Source organism: Gracilinanus agilis, chromosome 6 (genome assembly GCF_016433145.1).
Source record: "Gracilinanus agilis isolate LMUSP501 chromosome 6, AgileGrace, whole genome shotgun sequence".
NCBI lineage: Eukaryota > Metazoa > Chordata > Mammalia > Didelphimorphia > Didelphidae > Gracilinanus > Gracilinanus agilis.
In genome coordinates this window covers 216,751,223-216,775,705 of record NC_058135.1, presented here as the reverse complement: position 1 = coordinate 216,775,705, position 24,483 = coordinate 216,751,223, and the positions used below count along the sequence as shown (strand labels likewise).

At 35.1% G+C, this 24,483-nt stretch overlaps 1 protein-coding gene across 5 annotated transcripts in view; it reads left to right on the top strand.

Moving 5' to 3' along the window:
• The window catches only part of ACOX3 (acyl-CoA oxidase 3, pristanoyl), a 90,689-nt gene that overhangs the window by 55,650 nt on the left and 10,556 nt on the right, over positions 1–24,483 (top strand). For all 5 annotated transcript variants that reach the window (XM_044681471.1, XM_044681473.1, XM_044681472.1 and 2 more), the window contains exons 10-12: positions 1,496–1,618; positions 5,451–5,564; positions 13,230–13,345. In XM_044681471.1, the coding sequence (XP_044537406.1) occupies positions 1,496–1,618; positions 5,451–5,564; positions 13,230–13,345 (353 nt within the window). The remainder of the gene's footprint in view (positions 1–1,495; positions 1,619–5,450; positions 5,565–13,229; positions 13,346–24,483) is intronic.

Sequence of the window (24,483 nt, the reverse complement as noted above, 5' to 3'; positions counted from 1 at the left end):
ATTTTTATTTTTTATGGACTATAAAAGACATGTTTATTGGCCTTTTTACACTTATTTTGATTCCTTTATACTCTAGGGCATGATAAGTTTGTCTAATGATACATTGGAATACTAAGAAATATGCACATTTAATATCTCAGTCAGGAGCTGCCATAAGTCAGTCCAGTCTAGTTCATCCAACAATTAATTTGGTTCTGGATTTTCTTTCTTTTGGATTTATCTAACTCTGAGAGACAAATATCAAAGCCTCCTATGATAATTGCATTACTGTTGTGTCTTCTTGAAATTCACTTTGCTTTGCTTTTCAAGAACTTATCCACTATGTCTTTTGGTGCATAAATATTATATATCTATATGTGTGTGTGTATATATATATGTATATATACATGAATATACATATATGTAATTTTTTCATTGCTTTTTTCTATAAGCATAATGTAATGTCTTTATTTTGTCTCTCTTTACTATCATCTTTTATGATTTTATTGTGAGATTATAGAGATAATTTATGCATTTTTAGAATCACTTAAAATAGGGGTTCTTAATTTGTTTGTTTCATAAACCCCTTTGGCAGTCTCAAAAAGTCTCTGGACTCTGCAGAATAAATTTTTATAAATACATTAAATAAAATACATAGGATCAAAAAGAAACCAATTATACTGAAGTAGTTATCAAAATATTTTAAAATAAATGATTAAAAGCCAAGTTAAAAATTCTAGACCTAAAGCATAATAGATTTTGCTCCATCCCTTCCTTTTCTCTGTAGGTCTATGTTTTAAATTTTTATTTGCATCACATTTTGGGGTTCTGTTCATTTAGTCATCCCTGTATTCTTTTAATTTTTATTAGGGAGTTTAATCTATTTATTGTTAGAATTATATTGTCTACTATGAACTGTTTATTATAATATATCTATATATGTGCTTAGATTAAATTTATTTATAATTTTCTCTTTTAAAAGCCAGCATTTAATCTCTTCCATTTGTTTTGCTCATACAAATCTGAAACCAGTCTTCTGTCCCAGATCACCTTTTCTCCTATTACTTTGTTCAGTCACAAGTTCCTTCAATAAACTTTTGTTACTCTCTTTCTTTTCAATTTATTTTATCCCTCACTTTCCAACTCCAGATAAGAGTTTAGGTACTTATCCTCCCTGCTTCTCTCCACCTCATACATTTTTCTATTTCAGTGACATTATTTGGTTTATAATGTACTTTTCCAAGATATGCTATTTTCTTTCCCTTCCATTTCTTACTTCTTACCCCTTCTAGGAATTTCTGAAATCTCTTCCTAGGAATGATATTTCTTGACTAAGATTTTAGGTACCTCTGTTACTTGAGAGGCTAAAATGAATGATTTCTTATTATTTCTTCCCTCTTCCACATCCTATATTTCATTAATTTTGGGCCCTTAAATTATTAATTGTAATCATCCTTGATGTACTATATATTTGATATGTATTTTAAGTCTTCAAAACTTTGTGGTTTTATTGTAGTGAATCGTTTGGGCGATATTAGAAATGACAATGATCCAAACTGTACCTATGAAGGAGACAATAATGTCCTGCTTCAACAGACTAGCAACTATTTACTGAACTGCATTACAGACAGACATCAAGGTTAGTCCTTTTGGCGGGATAGCATTTTAAGAGTATCTTATTTAAAACAGTTATTAATTTTACAGATTGAATAAGAGCAGGTTTTCCTTTTTATTTGTTCTCTTAAAATGTGCTTTATATTTGAAAGAAGAGAATACATATTTTTAAAAGTGATTCTTAAAGTGTGATCTGTAGATCCCTAGGATTTCCTGAGGCCAAAACTCTGTTCATAATGTTATTAAGATGTTATTTGCCTATTAAAACGTACTTCCTTTTTCCAACTACATTTCTCTGTGAAACTAGATTTTCTTCATATACTTCAACCAAAACAACATGTTGTAATGTAGTGAATGCAGAAACAGATGTGGAAATATAGCTACCTTAGACGCAACTAGGTGGCTTAGTGAATTGAGAGCAAGGTCTAGAAATGGGAGGACTTGGGTTCAAATTTGACCTCAGACATTTCCCAGCTTTGTGACTCTGGGCAAATCTCCTAAACCCCATTGCCTAGCCCTTGCCACTCTTCTGCCTTGGAACCAATACACAGTATTGATTCTAAGACAGAAGGTATGTATTTTTTCAAAGAAGAAAATGAAAATATAGCATAAAGAGGGGAAACTAGATATTTAAGGTATGTTTGCCAGGAATCAGATTAACTCAATTCCAAATTCAAATAGACCCAAGTCAGGATGACTTTTATGAAAGTTTATTTACAATTAGGAAGGTTGAAGGTAGGGAAATTGTAAGAGAGAAATTCTGGCCCAGACCAGAGACCCGAACCAGGTAGGGATTCAGAGGCCCAGCAGAGGGGCACAGAGGTTATTTAAACAAGGCTTCTAGCCACAAGGCCTCCTCTAAGAAGAGAGGCCTCCCTGAGGCTAGAGCCTCCAGAAACGCCAAGGGAAGATAGAGTCAGCCTAACTTACCCATGTGACAATTCAGAGGGAAGCAATCTGAGGTCCCACCAGAGATCCTTCCACACCAAGTTCAAAACGCCAACAACCTCCACAGAAAGTTACCACCATATTTAAAAGAGAGCAGCTTTTGTTACTTCCTGCATCCATCTCCAATTTCAAGTGGACAAATGGCAGCCTCAACACTGTTTTGGACTGCCCAAAGGGCAGTCCCTTGTTCTTGATTTGTTACTTATTGTCACATGTGGGTAATTGATCTTCCCCTCCCCACTAAATTGGGTGGGGTGACATTATTTCTGATGGCTAGAGTCTAACAATGAATGAGGATGAGCTAATTCCATTTACACAATAGCTATCTTTTATTAAGTCAGATATATAAAATATCCAATTTTTTTGTTTTGTAAAACATAGTTTTTTTTTTATAAAATTATACTATTTTTTGTTTTCATGTAATAGGCTTATTGTTACTGTAATTGAATTAATGAGTAAAGACTTTTATAATTTATCAGCTTTAATTTCTAAAATGATGAATATTGACAGCTATAAACAATGATATATGCTATTACATGTTTAATCACTGGCACTTCAAAAATGCATGACAGACTTTTAACTTTGATTTGTATCAGGAACATTTTCTCTCATAACTTTCTTAAATCTAGACCAATGATTCCCAAAGTGGGTGCCACTGCCCCCTAGTGGGTGCTGCAGCAATCGGGGGGGGGGAGCAGTGATAGCCACAGGTGTATTTACCTTTCCTATTAATTGCTATTAAAATTAAAAATAAAATTAATTTCCAGGGCGCTAAGTAATATTTTTTTCTGGAAAGGGGGTGGTAGGCCAAAAAAGTTTGGGAACCACTGATCTAGATAATCAACAAAGTAATAAACAAAATCCAGACTTGTTTAGGCAATATTTGTAGTCTTTGCCAAAATCCAAAGTGTAAATGTTCTGATCGAAAATTTAATGGTCAGCTCTTATGAGTCAATATAAACTGGTTCCAGCACTTCCTGGAAATGACCTGCATAAATCAAAGTTTTGAGGGGTTCCAAGTGATTTTTAAGAATGTAAAAGGGATTCCTCCATTTCATTATTCCTTTGATCACAATAGTATTCCATCACCAGCATGTACCACAATTTGTTCAGCCATTCCCCAATCAAAGGACATTCCATCATTTTGCAATTTTTTTGCCACCACAAAGAGTGCAGCTATAAATATTTTTGTACAAGTCTTTCCCCTTATTATCTCTTTGGGGTATAAACCAAGCCTTGCTATGGCTGGATCAAAAGGCAGATAGTCTTTTATAGCCCTTTGAGCATAATTCCAAATTGCCAGCCAGAATTGCCAGGCTGGATCAGTTCACAACTCCACCAGCAATGCATTAATGTCCCAATTTGGCCACATCCCCTCCAGCATTCATTACTCTCCCTGTGTAGTACAGAGAGATGGGGTCAAAACAGTTTTTTCTCTTCATTACACCTGCTATCATTTTAGCCAATTTGCTGGGTGTGAGGTGATACCTCAAAATTGTTTGGAAGAATTCCATGTGAACTGGAAAGACCTCCAGGAATTGATGCAGAGCGAAAGGAGCAGAGCCAGAAGAACATTGTACACAGAGGCTGATATACTGTGGTAAAATAGAATGTAATGGACTTCTGTACCAGCAGCAATGCAATGACACAGGACAATTCTGAGAGACTTATGAGAAAGAAAACTAGCCACATTCAGAGGAAGAACTGTGGGAGGAGAAACAAAGAAGAAAAACAACTGTTTGATCACATGTGCTGATGGCAATAGTATTGGGGATGTAGACATAAATGATAACTCTAGTCCAACTATCAATAATATGGAATTAGTGCTTAATCAATGGTACATGTAAAATCCAGTGGAATTGTATGTCGGCTACGGGGTGGGGTAGGGAGCTTGGGGGAGAGGGAAAGAACATGAAACATGTAACTATGGAAAAATATTCAAAATTTAAATTTAAATAAATTTAAAAAAAGAATGTAAAAGGGTCCTGAAACCAAAAGATTTGAGATCCACTCTTTTAAAAGGTATGAAATTGGTAGAGGCAATGTGGTGAGGGAAGTGTTATCCCAATCAAGGAAGAAAATCAATTGCTCTTGAAAGCAGGTGGACACCATTTGGTTCTAGGAGCCCTAAAGAGGAGGAGAATGCCAGACTCTCTTCTATTCTGAAGGTGCCAACCTGGAAGCAGCTTCTAAAAGCAGAAAAAGACCACCTCTGGATCCAAATCATCTTCTCTGGTAATAATACTAGGCCTCTTGAGCAAAGTTTGTGGATCAGTTTGAGCAAAACAGCTAGGTGAAGCTTCCATGTAGCCCAGTAGTGCAGCCCTGGAATATGGTGACACGGGCAGCTTTCCCTACACATCTGTATTTGTGTCGTTCTCCTTGTTAAGGGTTTAGAGAAAGTCTTACACATTGTGTTATGCTATGAATTACTTGAGTCTTAGGAACAGAATATATCAGTTGAGTAAGGCAGTTATTACTGTGTCACAAGGTCATTGACAGCCACTTTATTGATGGTAATTTATGAGTCCTTCCTTCTGGAATGTGCCTAGGTCTTGGCGCCCCAGAATCATGGAAATAGCACTAGACTGGGAGCTAAGAAACCTAGTTTATTGTCTAAGCATTGCTGCTCTCTAGCTCAAGCAAACTACCTTACCTCTCTAAGCCTCATTTTCCCCATCCAGAAAATGAAGGGTTGGACTAGATGATCTCTGAGATCCTTTCTAATTCTAAAATTCTATGTTTGTATGATTTAGTGCAATTATAAATAGCTTCTAAAGTGACAATTCTGAATGGATATTGATTACTGAAAGAGCATAGTTTATCCAAGTCAAGGCATACCTTCAGGCTATATATATTCTTAATTTTTGTGTTTCATTCTTTCAATAAATATATTTAATATTTATCAGATAAAGTTCGTATTGAAAGTCCACTGGAATCTGTAAACTTTCTTGAAGATTTTAAAGATATTCTTGGCCAGAAATTTATGATATCTCGAGTTGAAGATTGCATGGATTCTTCAGGTAACTTTTCTCTTAATTTTAAGAGAATTTATTACTGTTCTCTTATATAATATATTAATGAACTTTATAATTTATCTTATAATAATTGCAAAATTTACTGTGCATTTTAAATACCAAGAAAGTGATTGTAAATTACTTAATTTAGGTTATGATTCAAAACATAGCATTTCATTTCAGGAAAACTTCATATTTTGGTGAAAAAAGTTCTGGATGTGGGATTAAGGAACCTGGGTTTGAATTTTATCTCAGATTCTTACAAACTATATCACTGGATGCTCCTTAACCTCACTGAGTCTCAGAGTACTTTCCTACTCTGCAAAAGAGACATACTATCTTCTCATAGAACTATCGAAAGAAAAGCACTTTGTAAACTTTAAATTGCTATAGAACTGGGAATTATTATTATTCACAAGTGTTATTTCCTCTTTTGATATGTTATGGGAATTCCAACTAAGCCTGTGAACTACCTAGCAAGATTAGATTAAAAAAAAACTGAAAATATTAGAATATTATGTAACAAAATATACTTTATTTGGATGTATAATTTCCCTTTGCTAAAAATAGTTAATCATACTTCCTGTTCAAAAGCTAACTGGGTCTCTTTGAGTGAACAATTTTAACTCTCTAGAGCAGTGATGGGCAAACTACGGCCTGCGGGCCAGATGCGGCCCCCTGAAATGTTCTATCAGGCTGTGGGACATTATTCCTAATCTGACGAATACTATGAGTAGGATACAATACAATGAAACTTTGAAAGAGTTGCCTTAGAAACAGATTGACAGATGAGCATTTCCTTTGCTTTGGCCCCCTCTTTAAAAAGTTTGCCCATCACTGCTCTAGAGTATTTCCAGAAACCCAGGCTTATTTTACCGTCAGGTACTACTTGGGCTGCTTTTGTGGTTATTTTTGCTGTGTTTCTAAATTAATTAATTGAAAGCTTCCTAGGGATTTGGGGTTTTATCCTGCTAACCATAGTGTGCTATTGAAAGTTTTGAAGAAAATTGACTTGATCATTCAAGAATATGAGTTTGGTGGCATGTATGGATAGATTGGAGAAGCAGGGAGGACAGTTGAAGCTAATGAGGCAGAATAGATGGTATCCTTCTGAGGAATAAGGAGAGAATATGTCACACGCTTTCAACTTTTCTGTACACTCACCTTTCAAAGATTCTACCATCCTTAGCAAACTGCCTTTTATGAAAAGGAAATGTGAGATAACACTAGACTGTGGAGGGCCTAGTTTTAAGCAGTAAAGCCACCCACTGTTATCATCTCATTAGCTAACATTCAGTGTTTTGTGATAATCTTCTTCAAACCTGGAAGAGTACACAGTAGATTATCAACTAGATCCAAATTGTCAGTTCTGAAGGTTTGCACAGACTCAGTCATGCAGAATTGTGTGTAATTGAAAATGAAACATCTATGAGTAGATAAGCATGCTCATACAATAGGAAAACTTTGGGCACATTTAAAAAATAATTTTAAAAAAATATGACACAACTTTTAAAAACCTAAAACAAAGTAGATATCTTCATTGTGAGTTACATGATATTCCCAAACAATGTTCATATTAAGAAAATGTTAAGGTACGAGTTTATGGAATTTATTTGTGTATCACAGTTATGAAGAGAATTGGTTTTTAACCACATAGAGAAAATTCTTCCATTAATACAATTTTTCTACGTACTACTATATAATTGCCTCTGGATTTGTAGTAAATATTATACTTCACTTTTGAACCATGAAACTTCATAGGACTAAGTGATTCCAAGCCTTGCACAAATCAAGTTAGTTAGATCAAAAAATTGATCAGACTTGGTGAACCCAAAATATTAAGGGATAACTCGTTCTTTGGGGGGGGGACTCATATTTAACCTGTTTTATGTATTCGTTTAGTATTTATTGCACTGAAAATAAGATATACTTCTTAGACTTTATGTGAAATTTTTTTATTTACTTTCTAAGTGTGAGTCATGTATTTCCCTTTTCTATTTGGATCCCAGACTACTAACTGCTACCAAGGTTCATTCTTGTAACCTATCAGTATTCCCTCAGTGATGGTATATCCTATGAATTGAGGACACCACGATCTTATAAAAATCATAAGTGTAGATGACACACAGTATAGTGGAAAGATTAATAGTGGATCTATTTTAAGTAGACTGCAGTATATTATTGATGACCACTTGCCTGGAGTAAAGGATCTCACCAAAAACAAGTATGGCCTCTTTTTATATACTCAGCAATAAATTTTTTAATTGAATTGCATAACCTGTAAATGAAATGGGTGAGGCTGAATTAGCCACTGGCATCCCCAAAATATAAAAAGACCTAGAAGAGGGTCTCTAATGCATTGGGTGATCCTAAATTGAGGTTGTGCCAAGGATACCATAAAACCATAGCATTTAAAGTTGTAAGATAATTCAAAAGTCATCTAGACCAGTTACCATATAGTGGATGAATCCTGCCTAACAGCATCTCTGACAAACCGTCATCCAGTTTGTCCTTGACCTCCACTGACTGGAGTTCACTGGTTCCTTAGGGAGCTAATTCCATTTTGGATAGTTCTAAATGTTAGGAAATTCTTTATTCCAAATTCTGCCCAAATCTTTTCTTGGCTAGACAAAATATTCAAAATTTCTTTAACTGATCTTTACATGACATGAATTTTAGTCCCGAATATGTGCTAGCTTGTCAATAAATATATTTACAACCTTTTTTGAGACAAATAGTAATAAAGTCAAAAAAGTTCTTCATAGAAACTAGCTTAAGACTTATTTACCACATTTTGGATTGAGTCTTCTGAAAGTCTTGCAATTGACATGTCATTCCAAGTAATTGATTCTTTTCCTCTCATTATTTTTCTTCATAATGTATTCACTATATATGTGCTATTAGCATCATCTGGTGCTTATCAACTATGTATGGACAAAGCAATCAGAGAAGCACTTGAGCAAAAGGACCATTAACTCATTGCTTGCATGTGTCATAGTATATGTTCTTACTAAGTTGGATTACAAATGTTTCTGAATCCAGCTTACCTAATTGGATAATGCACCTATGCTTCCCTGTCCCTCCTTAACTGGAGTGAATGGCATCCAGTGAAAGACCATGGTCCATGAGAGTCCAAAGGCCATTTACTTTATAGGTTAGAACTGAAAGGGATAGCAGATTGTCCAAAGCAGACCTCTTATTTTACATATGAAGAAAGTTTGTCCTAGAGAGGTAAAGTGACTACTCAGAAACTACAATTCAAACCCTTGTTATTTGATACATTTATTTATGTTCTGTTATTTTGAAGTCTTTCTCAGCATTTCTTAACCGTAGTTCCTTCTTTGATATTTGGGGTATACACCTTGACCAGGAGATGGGTCTTGTTCCTTCCCTAAACTATTCTATGTCATTCTATCTACATGTAATAGGAGCTAAGGCATAGTTAGACATTTGCAGCAAGATTACTCCCACTCTTTGAGAATTGATTACTCTATTTCTTTATATTTGAATGTTTCTTCTAAGAGTTTTAAGCTGAATTTCAGGATGAAAATACCAAATTGAAATAGCTCTTTTCAAAGCTAGAATGAATTTCAGTTCAGTTCCACCTAAGAAAAATTTATTCAGTGCCTACTATGTACAAGATCATTGGTTATGCAAAGATTTTAATAAGTGAGACAAAACATGAGCACAGACAAGTATATAAAGTAGAATATATAAAAACAAAAGAGAATCCAAAGGATTGTAGGAAAATTAGAGGAGTGGAATATTATTTTTATTTGTAAGTTTTAGAGTTCAGTAAAGGCTTCATAAAGATTTCAACCACTGGACATCTTCAATCACAGAATACATTCTAGGAAAGGAGATAAAATTGTATACATTCACAGAAGCAGGGGAAGATTGGTTAAAATTTGGGATAGCTAGTAATTGAATTTTTAAAAAGTAGAAATGAAGTTTAGACTCAGACTGTGGAAGATATTAAATGCAAAGGTAAAGAGCTTGTGTTTATCTTATAGACAACAGGGAGCCACTTAGGGTTTTAAATTAGGGGAATGAATGTTCTTGATCTGACCTATTTATTAGGAAAATAATTGTCATTCAGGGAATAATGGTTTAGAGAGGGGAGGAACCAAAAAGAAGAGTGACCATTTTAGAAGGCTGTTATAGTTTGTCTAGGTGAGAGGGATAAAGGCATCAATTAGAATTGCAGAATTGTGTGGATAGTGTGGAAGAGAAACATTCAAGAAATTTTGTGCCAGTAGAATCCATAGGGCTTGAAAGTTGATGAAATAATGCTGCAAATGAAGGAGAGAGTAATCAGATATAAATCCATATTCTTATGTCCAAGTGGCTTGGAGAATCTGAAGAATTAAGAAATTCTGGGGTAGGGACAAGTTTGGGGAGAGAGACGATGAGTTTAGAATTTACCAGTCCTAAAGTTCTGGTATCTTATCTAGGTGGAGATGTATAGTACTACTCAGAAATATAGGACTCAAGCTCTGGAGAGATTGGGGTTGGAGACACACACACACACACACACACACACACACACACACACACACATATATATGTATATATATATTTAGGAGTCATCTTCATAGAGGTGATAACTGAGGTCATGGGAAGGAAGTAAACCACCATCTATACATAGAGACAGACAGAAGAGTAAGGATAAAATCTTGGGGAAGGGCGCTCACAGCTGGGATTTGGGGTAAGAATGCTTAACTGTTGGAGACCAAGGAATGGACAGACATGTAATTGGAAAACCAGGGGAGATTGCTGTCAACAAAACCAAAGAAAGAGAGATTATAAAGAAAGAAGGGATAGTCAACAGGGTCAAAAGGTCAAGGAAGAGGAAGAAAGAACAAAGAGGATGAAATCAGAAAAGGCTATTGGAAGGATAAAGCAAACCCAATACTATCATATATAACAGATTTATTTTGAAAATTAAAAAAATTGACCATTGGAAAGCTATTTCTTCTTGGTCTCTGTTTCCTTATCTATAAAATGAAGAAGTTAGATTTTAGCAAGATGATTTTCCATTTCATTTTCCATTTATTAAGTGCCTACGGTGTGTAAAAGCACTGTACCCATTTCTGGGTGGGAAAGAGGCAGTAGTGAAAGATTGAAAAACTATACAACACTGGTCCCAAGTAGTTTACAGCCTAGTAAGAGGACATATACACAGATGACCATATTCCCAGGTTATATGTAAAAAACTTAAACAGAGTGGCATAAAACTTCAAGAATAACAAAGCAATAGAGTAGGAAAGGATTTTAGAGGTCATCTAGTGAAATCTGCATCCAGATCCCCTCAGTAGTATCTCCAGTGAGTGGCCATCCACCTTATGCTTGAAAAGGGAAAGATACACGAATACACGAACACACACACATCATCATCATCATCATCAGTTACTAATAGCAAATCAGTAATATTTGCTTCCTTGGGCCTCACTTCCCTCTTCTGTAAAATGAAGGCATTGGACTAGATTATTTTTTCCCAGCTCTAACATACTGTGACTTTGTGATTTCCATTTAAAATGCTGGGGCAGCATTTGATAAAAAGCACATTGTGTGTGATGTGTAAATGGAACAGTCCCACAGTTAGTGGGTCACTGTGTGGCTGCTATATCTGATTTGTTGTAAAAAGGAATTAGCAAAAATAGTTTTGTGCCTTAAAATTCCTTAAAATTCATTGTTGCATAAATAAATCATGGAAAATATTACCATCCTCATGATACTAATCTTTTGTTCATCTTTATAAGAACTGACCATCAGAGGAAGAATTTAACACATGATGAAAAATACAAAGATGTAAAAATAAATTTGTGGAAATATCAGCTGATACAAATGTTCCCCCAAAATGACTACTATGCAAGAAACATAGCAGGTTTAAAAAAATATTCTAATAATAAATGTTCTAGTAACTTGTTAAAACTGAGTTACTTCAAAATGAATTTTACTTAAAAGGATTTGGAATCTTTATTTCTGTGACTATGAATATAAGGAATTCTAGAACAAGCCTATTCTTTAAAAAGAAACAAACCAACCAATCTAATAAGCACATTGATCTCTTAAATCTAAAGCCCTTTCTCAATCCTTTTCCCTTTAGACCTCTTAGCAGCATGTGATATTCTCTCTTCTTTGGGTGGTGATGACAATGCTTTATCTCGGTTCATCTCAGTCTTCTTTGCTGGATTGTCTATTTCATGTCTATATTATGTCCTCTAACTTTATATGTTCCCCAAAGCTCTCTCCTGGGTCCTCTTCTTTCTTTTCTACACTCATTAACTTCACCTCTTCCCATGAGTTTAACTATTATCATTTTGTAGATGACTCACAACTATATTGCTATCCCTTGTCAGGCTCCCCAGCTCTAGTCACCCATTGCCTATTAGACATTTTGAACTATCTGCCCATAGACATCTGAACTCAGTATGTCCAAAACAGAACTTGTTTTTTTATCCCTGCTTCCTCCACTCCACATTTATCATTCCAATAACCTAGATTTATAACCTTGATATTATTCTTAAGTTCTTGTTCACTTTATTTAGTCAATCAGTTGCTTCCTCCATAACTTCTTTTGCATATAGCCAGTTTCTCCACTCACACACCTACCATCTTATCTCAAGCTTTTATCACTTTTCCTCCAGATTATTCCAGTAGACTCTTAATTGATCTCAAAAATTCAATTCTTTCCTCACTTCAATCTATCCTCCATATGTTGTCAAAGTAATTTTCCTAATGCACAGGCTTAGCCATGCTATTCCTTTATTCATTAATTAATAGTGGATTGCTTTTATCTCTCGTATCAAATATATACCCCTATGATTTACCACTAACTCTTTATGTTCTGTCTCCTTCCTACTTGTCTAGCCTTATATATTAATTCCCTCCATAAACTAAATAACCTAGCCAAACTGGACTTATAACACTCATATCTCTGTACATTTACACTGGCTGTTCTGCTCCAAGTCCCGCCAACCCTCCACCCCATTCCTGTATGGGAATGAGGTCATTCCTTGCTTCTACCTCTTGGAGGCCCTCATTTCCGTCAGGACTCGGCTGAAACTTCATCTTATGTCTTTCCTGGTTTCCTTCAATTTATGACATACTATTTACATATACTATTATATTTTTATGTTGTTTTTCCACTTAGAATGTAATCTCTTTGAAGGTAGGATTGTTTCTTTTTATCTTTGTATACCTAGTGCAGTGCCTAGCATGTAGCAGATTCTTAATAATGCTTGTTGACTGATATATTAACTTCATTTGGAATGCACGTTTCAAAACAAATAATATTCAGATCTTCATGTATCAGAGCAGCAGCCTCATGGGTTAAATAGACCACTGGATTCGGTGTCTGATCCTGCCTTCCCTTCCTGCTAGCTTTGCAAACATGGAGAAGTCATTTAAGTTCCTTGTGCTCTGGCTTCTTATCTGCAAGTCATGCTTGTACCATCTACCCCCACAGGACTGTTGTGAAAATCAGAGAAGAAAATGTCTATCAAGTATTGAATATGTACAAAATGCTATGTCATAAACTCCTATTAGTTATCCAAAAGAGACGGTGAACTGTTTTAAGATTAGACCCCCACAATCTAAGTGCTTGCTAATGGAATGAACTTCCCAAGATATAGTCATGTGACAGCTGTCATTTCTTTTGTTTTTAAGTTTCTCTGGCAGCATACAAGTGGTTGGTTTGTTACCTACTACGAGAGAGTTTTCAAAAATTAAATCAGGAAAGAAAATCTGGAAGTGATGATTTTGAAGCAAGAAACAACTGCCAGGTACTAATCTGGTAACTTTTAAAGCTTTTGGTTCCTTCCCCTCTCCCCTCATTTTCATATCTTCTTGGGCCTCCTATTAATATATCTTTCAGTTAACACAATGCACTAAGTTTTTCATTATTTTCTATTGTAGGGAAAGCCTTGTGTGTGCCTTTAGTTAAGCTGTTTTTAGAGGGAATTAACAGTTTGTTGTCTTGTGGTTAAAGGATTAATCTGGGAATCAGGAAATCTGTCCTCATTTCCCAGATATGCCACTGACTCATCATGGATTCAGTGGCTTATTCAAGGTCACACACATCCCCACTGTTTGTTTTTCTTTTATAAAAAAGGGATATAGTCAAATAACTGACTGTGCTATTAGAGGAGAAAATGTGGTGCGAATCATCAAAAATAGTTTATTCACTTGTGATTTCCTTTTATCTGGGACTGGATATTTCTTGAACTTTGAAAACTGATAGTATAAAAAGCTTAGTTTGAAAGTATCAAACTGTGACACTATATTTATTGTACTATATTCAAACGTTCCCTCTAAACAGAATACTGCATATTTATACACAAATACATATACATATAGAAAGAATTATTTTTGTATACATACTTTTAAGTGATCATATTATGGTCAAATGATATGCCTTGTATATAAAAATATATTTTACATAAGTATGATTCATATGTACATATATACACACATATTACAAAAATAGTCACCCTTTTTGCCTTGCTCACTACCTTTGTGCCCTTTTATAACCTTGATATAATTTAAAGAAACTTATCTACATTCTGAAATACTTAAATCTTATTTTCTACTGAGGATACAATATCCTTGCCAGTTTTCTCCCCTGAAAATTATTCCTTCCATTTCTCCCCAAATTATAAGGTCATGAGGAAGTGTCAAGGGTTAATTAAACTTTGCTAGCTTTGATTCCTCCCATATTCAGTTATTTGGCAAGTCCTATGATTTCTAATGATTTTATCTCATATTTTCCTTTTTATCTATTCTTGTTGCTATTACCCTTGTTCAGAGTTTAATGAAATTATATAATTTAGAACTGGAAGAGGCCTTAGTTATTATCTAATCCAATCCATTCATTTGGCGAATGAGGATTTTCAGTACTTATTTTTTATTACATATTTACTTTTAATATTCTTTTCTTTTAAAATTTTCATTTCCAGATTCTCTCCCTTCTTCCCACCTCTCCCCTACCTACTGAAAAGGCAAGAAAAATTATATCAATTATATACATGAAATCATGCACAACATATTTCCACATTAGCCATATCACCAAAATAAAGGAAATGAGAAAAATTATACTTCAGTTTGCACTCATAGTTCATCAGTTCTCTCTGGATGTGGATAGCATTTTTTTATCACAAGTTTTTTGGAATTATCTTGGATCATTGGATCTTCAGGGTAGCTAAATCTTTTCTAATGGATTATAATTAAAACTTTGCTGTTATTGTACAAAATAATCTCTTGGTTCTTCGGTTCATGTAGATCTTGTCACATTTTTTTTCTGAAACTACCCCTTCATCATTTCTTAGAGCACAATAGCACTCCACCATAATGATATGCCAAACTTGTTCAGCCATTCCCCGATTGATTAGCATCTCCTCAATTTCCAATTCTTTGCCACCATAAAAAGAGTTATTATAAACATTTTTGTACATATAGGTCCTCTTCCTTTTTCTTTAATCTCTGGGATACAGACCTAGTAATGGTATTACTTTGTGAAAGAGTATACAGTTTTTATAGCCCTTTGGGCTTAGTTCCAATTGTTCTTCAGAATGGTTGGACAAGTTCAATTCACCAGCAGTTCATTAATGTACCTATTTTCCTTTATCCACCCCCCCCCCAGCATTTGTCAATTCTGATAGGTGTGAGGTGGTACCTCAGAGTTGTTTTAATTTGCATTTCTCTAATTAATAGTGATTTAGAGCCATTTTTATATGACTACAGATAGCTTTGGTTTCTTCTTCTGAAAACTGTGTCTGTATCCTTTGATTATTTGTTAAATAGAAGTGGCTCTTATTTTTATAAAATTGACTCCATTCTCTAAATATTTGAAAAATGAAGCCTTTATCAGAGAAACTTGCTGTAAATTTTTTATAACACTTCATTATCCATGGCATCTTTTAGTAAAGTATAGCTTCTCTATTTATCTCTTAAATTTTCTTTTTCATTTATAAATAGAAACAGTTTTTGACAATTGTTTTCTGATATTTTAGGATTCAAATTTTCTCCCTTCCTCCTTTCGCTCCCTCCCCCAAGGTTGTACATAATCTGATATGTTCTATCAGCACTTTTTACAATGCATATTCTCATATTGCTCATGTTGTGATAGAAGGCACATCACACATACAATAGAAATCTCATGAAGGAAGTATAGTAGAGGATGGCATGCTGTGATCTACTCAGACTCTAACAATTCCTTCTTTGACTGTGGATTGCATTTTCATTGAGTTCCTTGTGTTTATCTTAGAAACTTACTTTGTTGGTAATGGTTTAGTCCTTCACAATTGATCATCATATAATAATTCTATTACTATATACATTATTCTCCTGGCTCTGTTCATTTCACTTTGCATCAGTTCATATAAGTCTTTCCAAGTTTTTCTGATATCATCCTGTTCATCATTTCTTGTGGTGCAATAGTATTCCATTATAATACCGTTTACCACAGCTTGTTCATCCATTCCCCAAGTGATGAACAGTTCCTTAGTTTCCAAATCCTTTCTGCTACAAAGAGAGCTGCTAAAATATTTTGGTACAGGTAGGTCCTTTTCCCTTATCTCTGATCTCTTTGGGATATAGATCCAGTAGCAATAATACTCCTTATTTCTTTTAATTAAGTCAATTTTTGATTTGTCTGAGATCATGATTGCTAACCCTTTTTAACTTAGCACAATAGATTCTTCTCTAGGCTTTTATTTTAACTCTGTGCTTTTTTATTTTAAGTGTGTCTCTTGTAAACAATACATTGTTGGATTCTGGTTTCTTCTAATCTATTCTGCTCTCTTCTTCCATTTTATGGATGAACTCATCTCATTCACATTCACAATTATGACTACTGTGCACTTCCTTCCATCCTATTCTGTTTAATCTTCTGTCTTTTTTATCCTGTCCCTCCAAAAAAAGTTTTATTTTGCATCCGACACTACCTCCTTTACTTAAACCTCCTTTTATCACAGCTCCCCCTATCTCTTATCTTATCCCTTCCCTTTCAATTTCCCTAGTTATGATAGATTTCTAACCCTGTTTGAACCAATTCCGATGAGAGTGAGGTTTAAGCATTGCTTGCCACCCCTTCCTACCTTTCATTTTCTCTTCCATTGTTAAAAAAAACAAAACAAAACACTTCCTTGGCTGCCTCTTTTATGAGAGAAAAATCTTCCTCATTCTACCTCTTCCTTTTTCTCTCTCAGTGCATTCTTTTTTCTCTTCTCTTCATATTTTTTAGACATCATCCCAACATAATCAGTTCATATGCATGCCCTCTGTCCATGTTGATTCCTTTTGCTGTCCTGAAAATGATGAAGTTCTTAGGAGTTACCTGTATCATCTTTTCATACGAGCATATTAATAGTTTAATTTTATCAAGCTCCTTATGATTTTAGTTTCATTTTTACCATTTTTATGCTTTTCTTGAGTCTTATGTTTGTGGCAGGTTTTTCTATTAACCTCTGGTCTTTTTATCAGAAATCTTTGAAAGTCTTCTATTTCATTAAATATCCTTTTTCTCCCCAAAGGATTATACTCATTTTAGCTATTTAGGTATTCTTGGTTGTAATCCTAACTCTTTTGCCTTGTGGAATATCATATTCCAAGCCTGCCCCTCCTTTAATGTAGAAGATGCTAAATTTTATGTAACCTTGAATGTGGCTTCACAATATTTGAATTGTTCCTTTCTGGCTACTTACACTATTTTTTCCTTGACCTTGGAGCTCTGGAATTTGGGTGTAACATTTCAAGGAGTTTTCATTTCAGGATCTTTTAGGAGATGATTGGCAGATTCTTTCCATTTCTATTTTATCCTATGATTTTAAGATATTAAGGCATGTTTCTCTTATAACTTTCTTGAAATATGATATTTAACCTTTTTATTATGGCTTTCAGGTAATTCTTAAATTATCTCCCAATGTTTCAGACAATTCTTAAATTATCTCTCAATCTATTTTGTAGATCTGTTTCTTTTTCAAATGAGATAATTTACATTTTTCTTTTTTCCCATTCTTCTGACTTTTAAAATTATTTCTTAATTTTCATGGAAATTTTAGTTGCTCAAATCTAATTTTAAAGGAATTCTTCGATCCAACTCTTTTTCCATTTGGTCAGTTCTGTTTTTTAAAAAGTTCTTTTTTTTTGGTGAATTTTTCTGCCTCTTTTACCATTAGACCAATTCCGATTTTTTAGGTGTTATTTTCTTCAGTTTTGTGCTCCCTTTATCAAGCCATTCTCTTTCCATTATTTTCTTGCATATTTCTCATTTCTTTTCCCAATTTTGCTTCTAACACTCATCTTTTTTTTTAACTTCTCTAGGAATTTTTGATGGACTTCAATCCAATTATCACTTTTTAAAAAAACTTTTCTTGTAGCTGTTTTCATGTTGTCTTCTGGGTTTATATTTTTGACTCCCCTGCCACTGTAGTAGCTTTTTATTGTCGAGTTCATTTTGTTGTGGTGGTCTGCTCTTTTTCCCAGACTATATCCTGACTTTGAACTTTATATTTAAGTTAGGCTCTGCTCACCTAGTGATGGGGAGGCATTGCATCAGGCTTTTTCCATGTTATTGTTTTCAGAGCTAGTTCTGGGAGTTAGCAAGTTTTTAGTGCTTCCAAGGTTGTGTGATACTGGGTATTCTCTCCTGGTCTGTATTCTGATCTTTACCTAGAAAGGGTCTTTGTTCCTCTGCAACTATAAATATTAATGTTCCTTTTTCCTTTGGTACTGTGACCAGGGACCCTGTTCCCTTGTTACTGACCCCCAGTGCTCCGCTCTACTCTGGGTATATGGACCAATAGAGGTTTGCCAAATGTTTCCAGCTTCACCCATTGTCAGTAAAGGATACTCTATAATCTCCTACTGACCTGTTGTGATCCTCTTACTGTCTCTGAGCTGAGAGCTTTTGAAGCTGCTGCTTCTGCCTCTGTTGTGGTCACCTCCAAGCCCCATCATTTGTGCTACTGACACTTGTTTTCTGGGATGTCCCCCTATCTTGTGTCACAGACCTTTCTTGGCAACCTCCTAAATTTTCTGAGACTGAAAAAAAGCCATTTTTTGGCTCTACTGCTCCAAAATTTGATTCGAGTAATTATTTTAAAGTGGAATGTTGGAAAAGTTCAACTGGGTTGCTGCTTATACTGTGCCATCTTGGCTTTACCTCTTCTACTTTGATTATTTCTTGCTGTATCTCTTGCCATTGCACTTCATTCCACTATATCAAAGAACTCCAAACCATTCATCACCTAGTCCTTGCTCTCAGTTGTGATTTTTAGTTCATTTTTCTGTTTTTCAATAACCTCTTTTCCATCTGATTCTACTACCTCTCCCTTTTCTTGTTAATTTCATATATTAATATTTTCTCATCTTCTTAAGTAACTTTATTATCTGAATTTCAATTTACCTCTTTGCCTCTTCCCTTACCATCATCCTTCATGACTTCAGTATTCTTGTTGATGACCTCTCTAGCATACTTGCTGACCTCATAGTCTTTCAACTGTTCCAATTGCAACAACATATCCTTCTTCACTTTCACTGGGCTTAGATTTTATTCTCACCTAGAACTGTTTCACTTCCTATCCCTTCTCTTTTTCTATTTACTTACTAATCTTTCTTTATAGTTTTATTATGATTCATAACATTGGAAACTCATAGAGTTTCTTCATGTGGCCAGTCTCCTGTGGATGACCTTGTCTGAACTTAGCCACACTAGTTCTCAAAGAACCCATGGGTAATCCTTTGGCTGCCTCCTGCCAGGAAATTTTCCAGTGGGATTCTTATGTATCGCTGTCTTTTCTAGCACAATACTTTGCCCATAATAGATTGTTAAATATTTGGCAAACTGTATCTTCATTATAATGGGATTATACTTCATTTCAAATTCAATAAAACAATACTAAGACATTTAACTTAAAAAGAAACTGGAGCTCATTTTTATTCTGCTTTTTTGTTCAGAATTTTCCCTTCTCATATACTTTCCTATTATATCATGGCCACTTCACTAGATCTTCCTTAGAGGTTTTCCCTACTGGAAAAGTATTCATTTGACAGAACCTTCAGAAATCCCGACTCCTTCTCCTCTGTAATTAGATTTTGAAGAAAACCTTTAGAGGAAGATCTATGGAATGTTTTGAATGAAATGATTCATTTTGTAGGCTTGTCTGTGACCTGAATCAGCTTTTACAATAATTTTCACATAAGAAAATGCATTCTTAGATCCTGGACAACCAAGTTTCAGATGGCATGTTAGTAGCCAACCTGTATTATAATTAACTACGGATAGAGTGCTGGCCTTAGAATCAGGACGATTTCCTGAGTTTAATTCCAGCCACAGACACTTATTGTGTGACTCTGGGCAAGTCACTTAACCATGTTTTCCTCAGTTTCATCATCTGTAAAATGAGCTGGAAGTGGAAATGGCAAACTACTCCAATATCTTTGTGAAGAAAGCCCCAAGTGGGCTCACCAAGAGCTGGACGTGTCTGAAAACAAGTGAGTGACAAGAGTACCCATTTCACAGAGTTGTTATGAGGTTTCCATGAGATTTATGTATATGAATTGCTTTGTAACCTTTAAAGTGCAACATATTCATAATTATTATTATTATTCCAATTAATTGTATTTCTTGGAGTATTATGAGGAAAGAATTTTGTAAACAGGGTTGTATTACATAAATGTGAGTTATTATTGTATCATAATTTGGTATAATTTATTTGATATAAACTAATTATTTCAAAGTTACATTAGAAAATTTAGTGTTAATCATGAATAAATAGCATCACTCTTAACATGTTAGTGAGATTTTCCCTTTTAAAAGCCTTTATTTTATAAATTACAAAATAGTACAACTGAAGGCTTATTTTGAAGATTTTCTTTTTCTTTAAATGTTCTCAGACGAATATTACCAGCCAAAAATTTTTAAATATCCCTACTTGGAATTGAAGTTAAGCAGTTTTTTTGAATCACTGAATTAGAAAAAAGATCACAGACTTTAGGGCATTAGATGAATATTAGCATGTATTTAAATATCAGAACAGCCTTGAGAGAAGTGGTAAAAGTTTGTCTTTGTCAATCCCAACTTCCCCTTTTGTGTCTTCCCACCTCCCAAAGCATGGTGACATCTCTCTGCAGTTTCTTCAAGTTATTTTGTCCTTACATTGTAGCAAAATTTGTTTTTACAAAAGGATATGATGAACTCTTTCACATTAATAAACAGATTATCGATAGGGTTGATTTATTATCCTTACCAGCATTTTTTTAAAAAATAAGTAATGAATTCTTAGGTCAGAGGAATGAATCCTCATGGAATTTCAGGTATCAGCTGTAAGTTAAGTTTTTGCAAGATTTGCAAGAAGCCATGTCTGGGGGGCAGGGCTGCCAGTTGGAAGCTTGGAATCTTGGGAGATTCCTGATGCCATGCCAGGGCATGAGACCTATTGTCAGTTGGGCTGTGCCCTATATGAGAGAGAGAGAGAGAGAGAGAGAGAGAGAGAGAGAGAGAGAGAGAGAGAGAGACCAAGCCCTGGTTGACTCAGTCTGGATCCAGAGTTCTGGGTGTGTAGGCCAATCCTTTCTCTCCTCAACTTATTGAGTAAGTTAGGGATCAATCAGCATACCTTGAGATTGCAGGATTACTACTTAGTTTTAGGGTCAATTTATACCATTCATCAAACTACTACTATCTGCAATTTTTATACAGAAGATTGTTATAAAGAAAAAGAAAAGGATCCTCGAGGAGATATATCTCTAGTGAGGTGGAATGTATCTTTGTATTCTCCCTAGGTGCTGGTGATGGGGGAACACCAACCCCAATCACCCTTGCCAGTTGTTATAATTTCCTCTTTCAATAATAGTTGCCCAGGAAGGACCCCGAATGGTCAGGTGGATAGGTAACTCTTTCAGGTCCCACCTGGGGTTGGATCAATTATTAATATTAGGCTCTGATTAGCCTTGGATCACATTTATCTGACTGCATTTTCTCCCTCCCCAAGGGTCGTGATATAATGATCACTCAGGAAGGTACTTATTAAATACTTTATCTATGATCTTAATTAGGGAAAGGATAATAAGGATACAGATTGGGGATTGGAGACCCTGTCAATCTAATATCTGTAATCTATAATTACTTAGGGCTGGAGGCTCTTGATTTAGTAAAGCTGGAGCTATTGTTCTTCACAACCCCTCTGGTTCAGCTTGGCCACTGCCAAACCAGAGAGGTGGCTGCCCTTGCTGCAGCTTTCTTGGTGATTTCCTCTCAGGTCTCTTATTATCAGTTTTGGTGGTGTATTAGCCTTGACAGAGTTCAGGAAGTATTCAAATCCTACCACCCTCTTCTTCTCAGATCTCCCTTCCTCCCTTCACCACCCAGGGACCCAGTGACCTAAAGAACTAGGAAGATTCAGAGACCTAAAGATCTAGGGACCAAAGTCCAAATCAGAGAGAGAACCCCCTCCCAGATGGCTGTTAGGGGTATTTATACTCTTAGACCAACTGACTTTTGCCCTTGGCTCATGGCATCTGGGAACATTCCAATCTCTCCAACTGCCTCCCTTGTCAATCAAGATGAGACCAACATTTCTCAGTGTTTGAATATAACAAAATTTATCCAACTAATTCTCTTCATTCAAACTGCAAGCTAATCCATCTATAGGCAAGCAGTGTCAATTATAGCAAGCCAGTGAGGCCTGGTTCAGCCCAGCCCCAAAATTCTGAAACTGTTGGACTTAATACTTTGAGTTAGGATTACATTTTATTTAGTGATTCCTAAAACCCTCTTCCCCTCCCTCAGTTTCCCTGATTACTTAAATAACTTAAGTAAAACCCTTGTTACAAAACTTAAACCATCTACTGACCTTTTGTTGGTTGACCTGACAACAATAGTGAAAGCAGGCAGCCTCAAGAGAGTTTCAGGGGAACCTGAAGGGTCAGAGAGGTGTCCAGTTTCATCCTCAGAAGCTGTGACATTACCATTCTTAATATTCGCAGTCAGATGTGTTATTGATCTTCATCAGTAATTTGATCACACTGATTCATCTATCATCAGTTGATCGACAGTTGATTACCAGGAAACTAGTTTTCCTGAGGAACCATACTGTGATTGGTTGAGGGAATTCTAAAGGAAGTCTGATTATACTAACAGACTTCCTGGTGATACCAAGGAGAGGTTTAAAGCTCTTCAAATATCTGGGGCTTTCTGCTTCCTTCCTCTGAGCCAGTAACATCATTTCTACTGTTTCCCTCAATGATCATTACACAGCCAGATGAGTTTGGAATAAATTTGAGACAGGGTGGCAGTCTGAAATTTGACTATAATATATCTGGGAGTTTTTATTTTAGATTCACTTTTAGGAAATGAATGACAGAGATTCTTTCAGTTTCTGTTTTCCTCTTGTATAAGAATATCAGAGCAGTTTTCCTTCATAATTTCTTGAAATATAATGTCCAGGCTCTTTTTTTTGACCATGGTTTTCCGGTAGTTCAGTAATTCCTAGATTTTCTCTCCTGGATCTGTTTTCTATGTCATTTGCTTTTGCAATGAGATATTTCAAATTTTTTTTCATTCTTTTGATTTTGTTTTGTTTATTAATGTCTTGTGGATTCATTAGTTTCTACTTGCCCAATTCTCATTTTTTCTTCATTGATCTTTTGTAGTTTCTCTTCCATTTGGCAAAATCTACTTTTTAAGTTCTTTTCTTCAATGAATTTTTGTACTTTTCCATTTGGTCATTTCTCCTTTTGAAGAAGTTGTTTGTTTGTTTTCAGTGAAATTTTGTGCTTCCTTTTCCATTTGGCCAATTCTACTTTTTAGGAAGTTGTTTTCTTTAGTGAAATTTTATATATCTTTTTCCATTTTTCGTGTGTGTTTCCTTAACCAAAGTGTTGACTCTTTTTCATGATTCTCTTCCATTACTCTATTTTCTTCTTCCAATTTTTCTTCTACCTCTTATTTCATTTTTTTTAATCTTTATTTTTTTTTGTTCCTCTAGCAGTTCTTTTTGGGCCTGACACCATTTCACATTTTCCTTTGAGGCTTAGCATGTAGCTGTTTTGATATGGTTATCTTCTGAGTTTGTCTTTTGATCTTCCCTGATCCCATAATGTCTTTGTATAATCAGGTTTCTTTGTCTTTTACTCATTTTTCCAGTTTATTTCATGATCTTTACTTTTTTCAAATTAAGCTTATTTAATTAATTTAGAATATTTTTTCCATGGTTACATGATTCATGTTCTTTCCTTCCCTTCCTCCCACCCATATCCTGTAGCCAAACGAGCAATTCCACTGGGTTTTACATGTGTCATTGATCATGACCTATTTCCATATTATTAATATTTGCACTAGGGTGATTGTTTAGAGTCTATATCCCGAATCATATCCCCATTGAACCTGTGATCAAGCAGTTGTTTTTCTTCTGTGTTTCTGCTCCCACAGTTCTTTCTTTAGGTGTGGATGGTGTTCTTTCTCATAAGTCCCTCAGAATTTTCCTGGCTCATTGCATTGCTGCTAGTAGAGAAGTCTATTATATTTGATTGTGCCATAGTGTATCCGTCTCTGTGTATAATGTTCTTCTGGTTCTGCTCCTTTTACTCTGCATCAGTTCCTGGAGGTTGTTCCAGTTGACATGAAATTCCTCCAGTTCATTATTCCTTTTAGCCCAATAGTATCCCATCACCAACAGATACCACAATTTGTTCAGCCATTCCCCAATTGAAGGGCATCCCTTAATTTTCCAATTTTTTGCCACCACAAAGAGAATGACTATAAATATTTTTATACAAGCCTTTTTCCTCATTATCTCTTTGAGGTATAAACCCAGCAGTGGTATGGCTATATCAAATAGCTGTCATTCTTTTAAAGCCCTTTGGGCATAGTTCCAGATTGCCTTTTAGAATGGTTGGATCAGTTCACAACTCCACCAGGAAT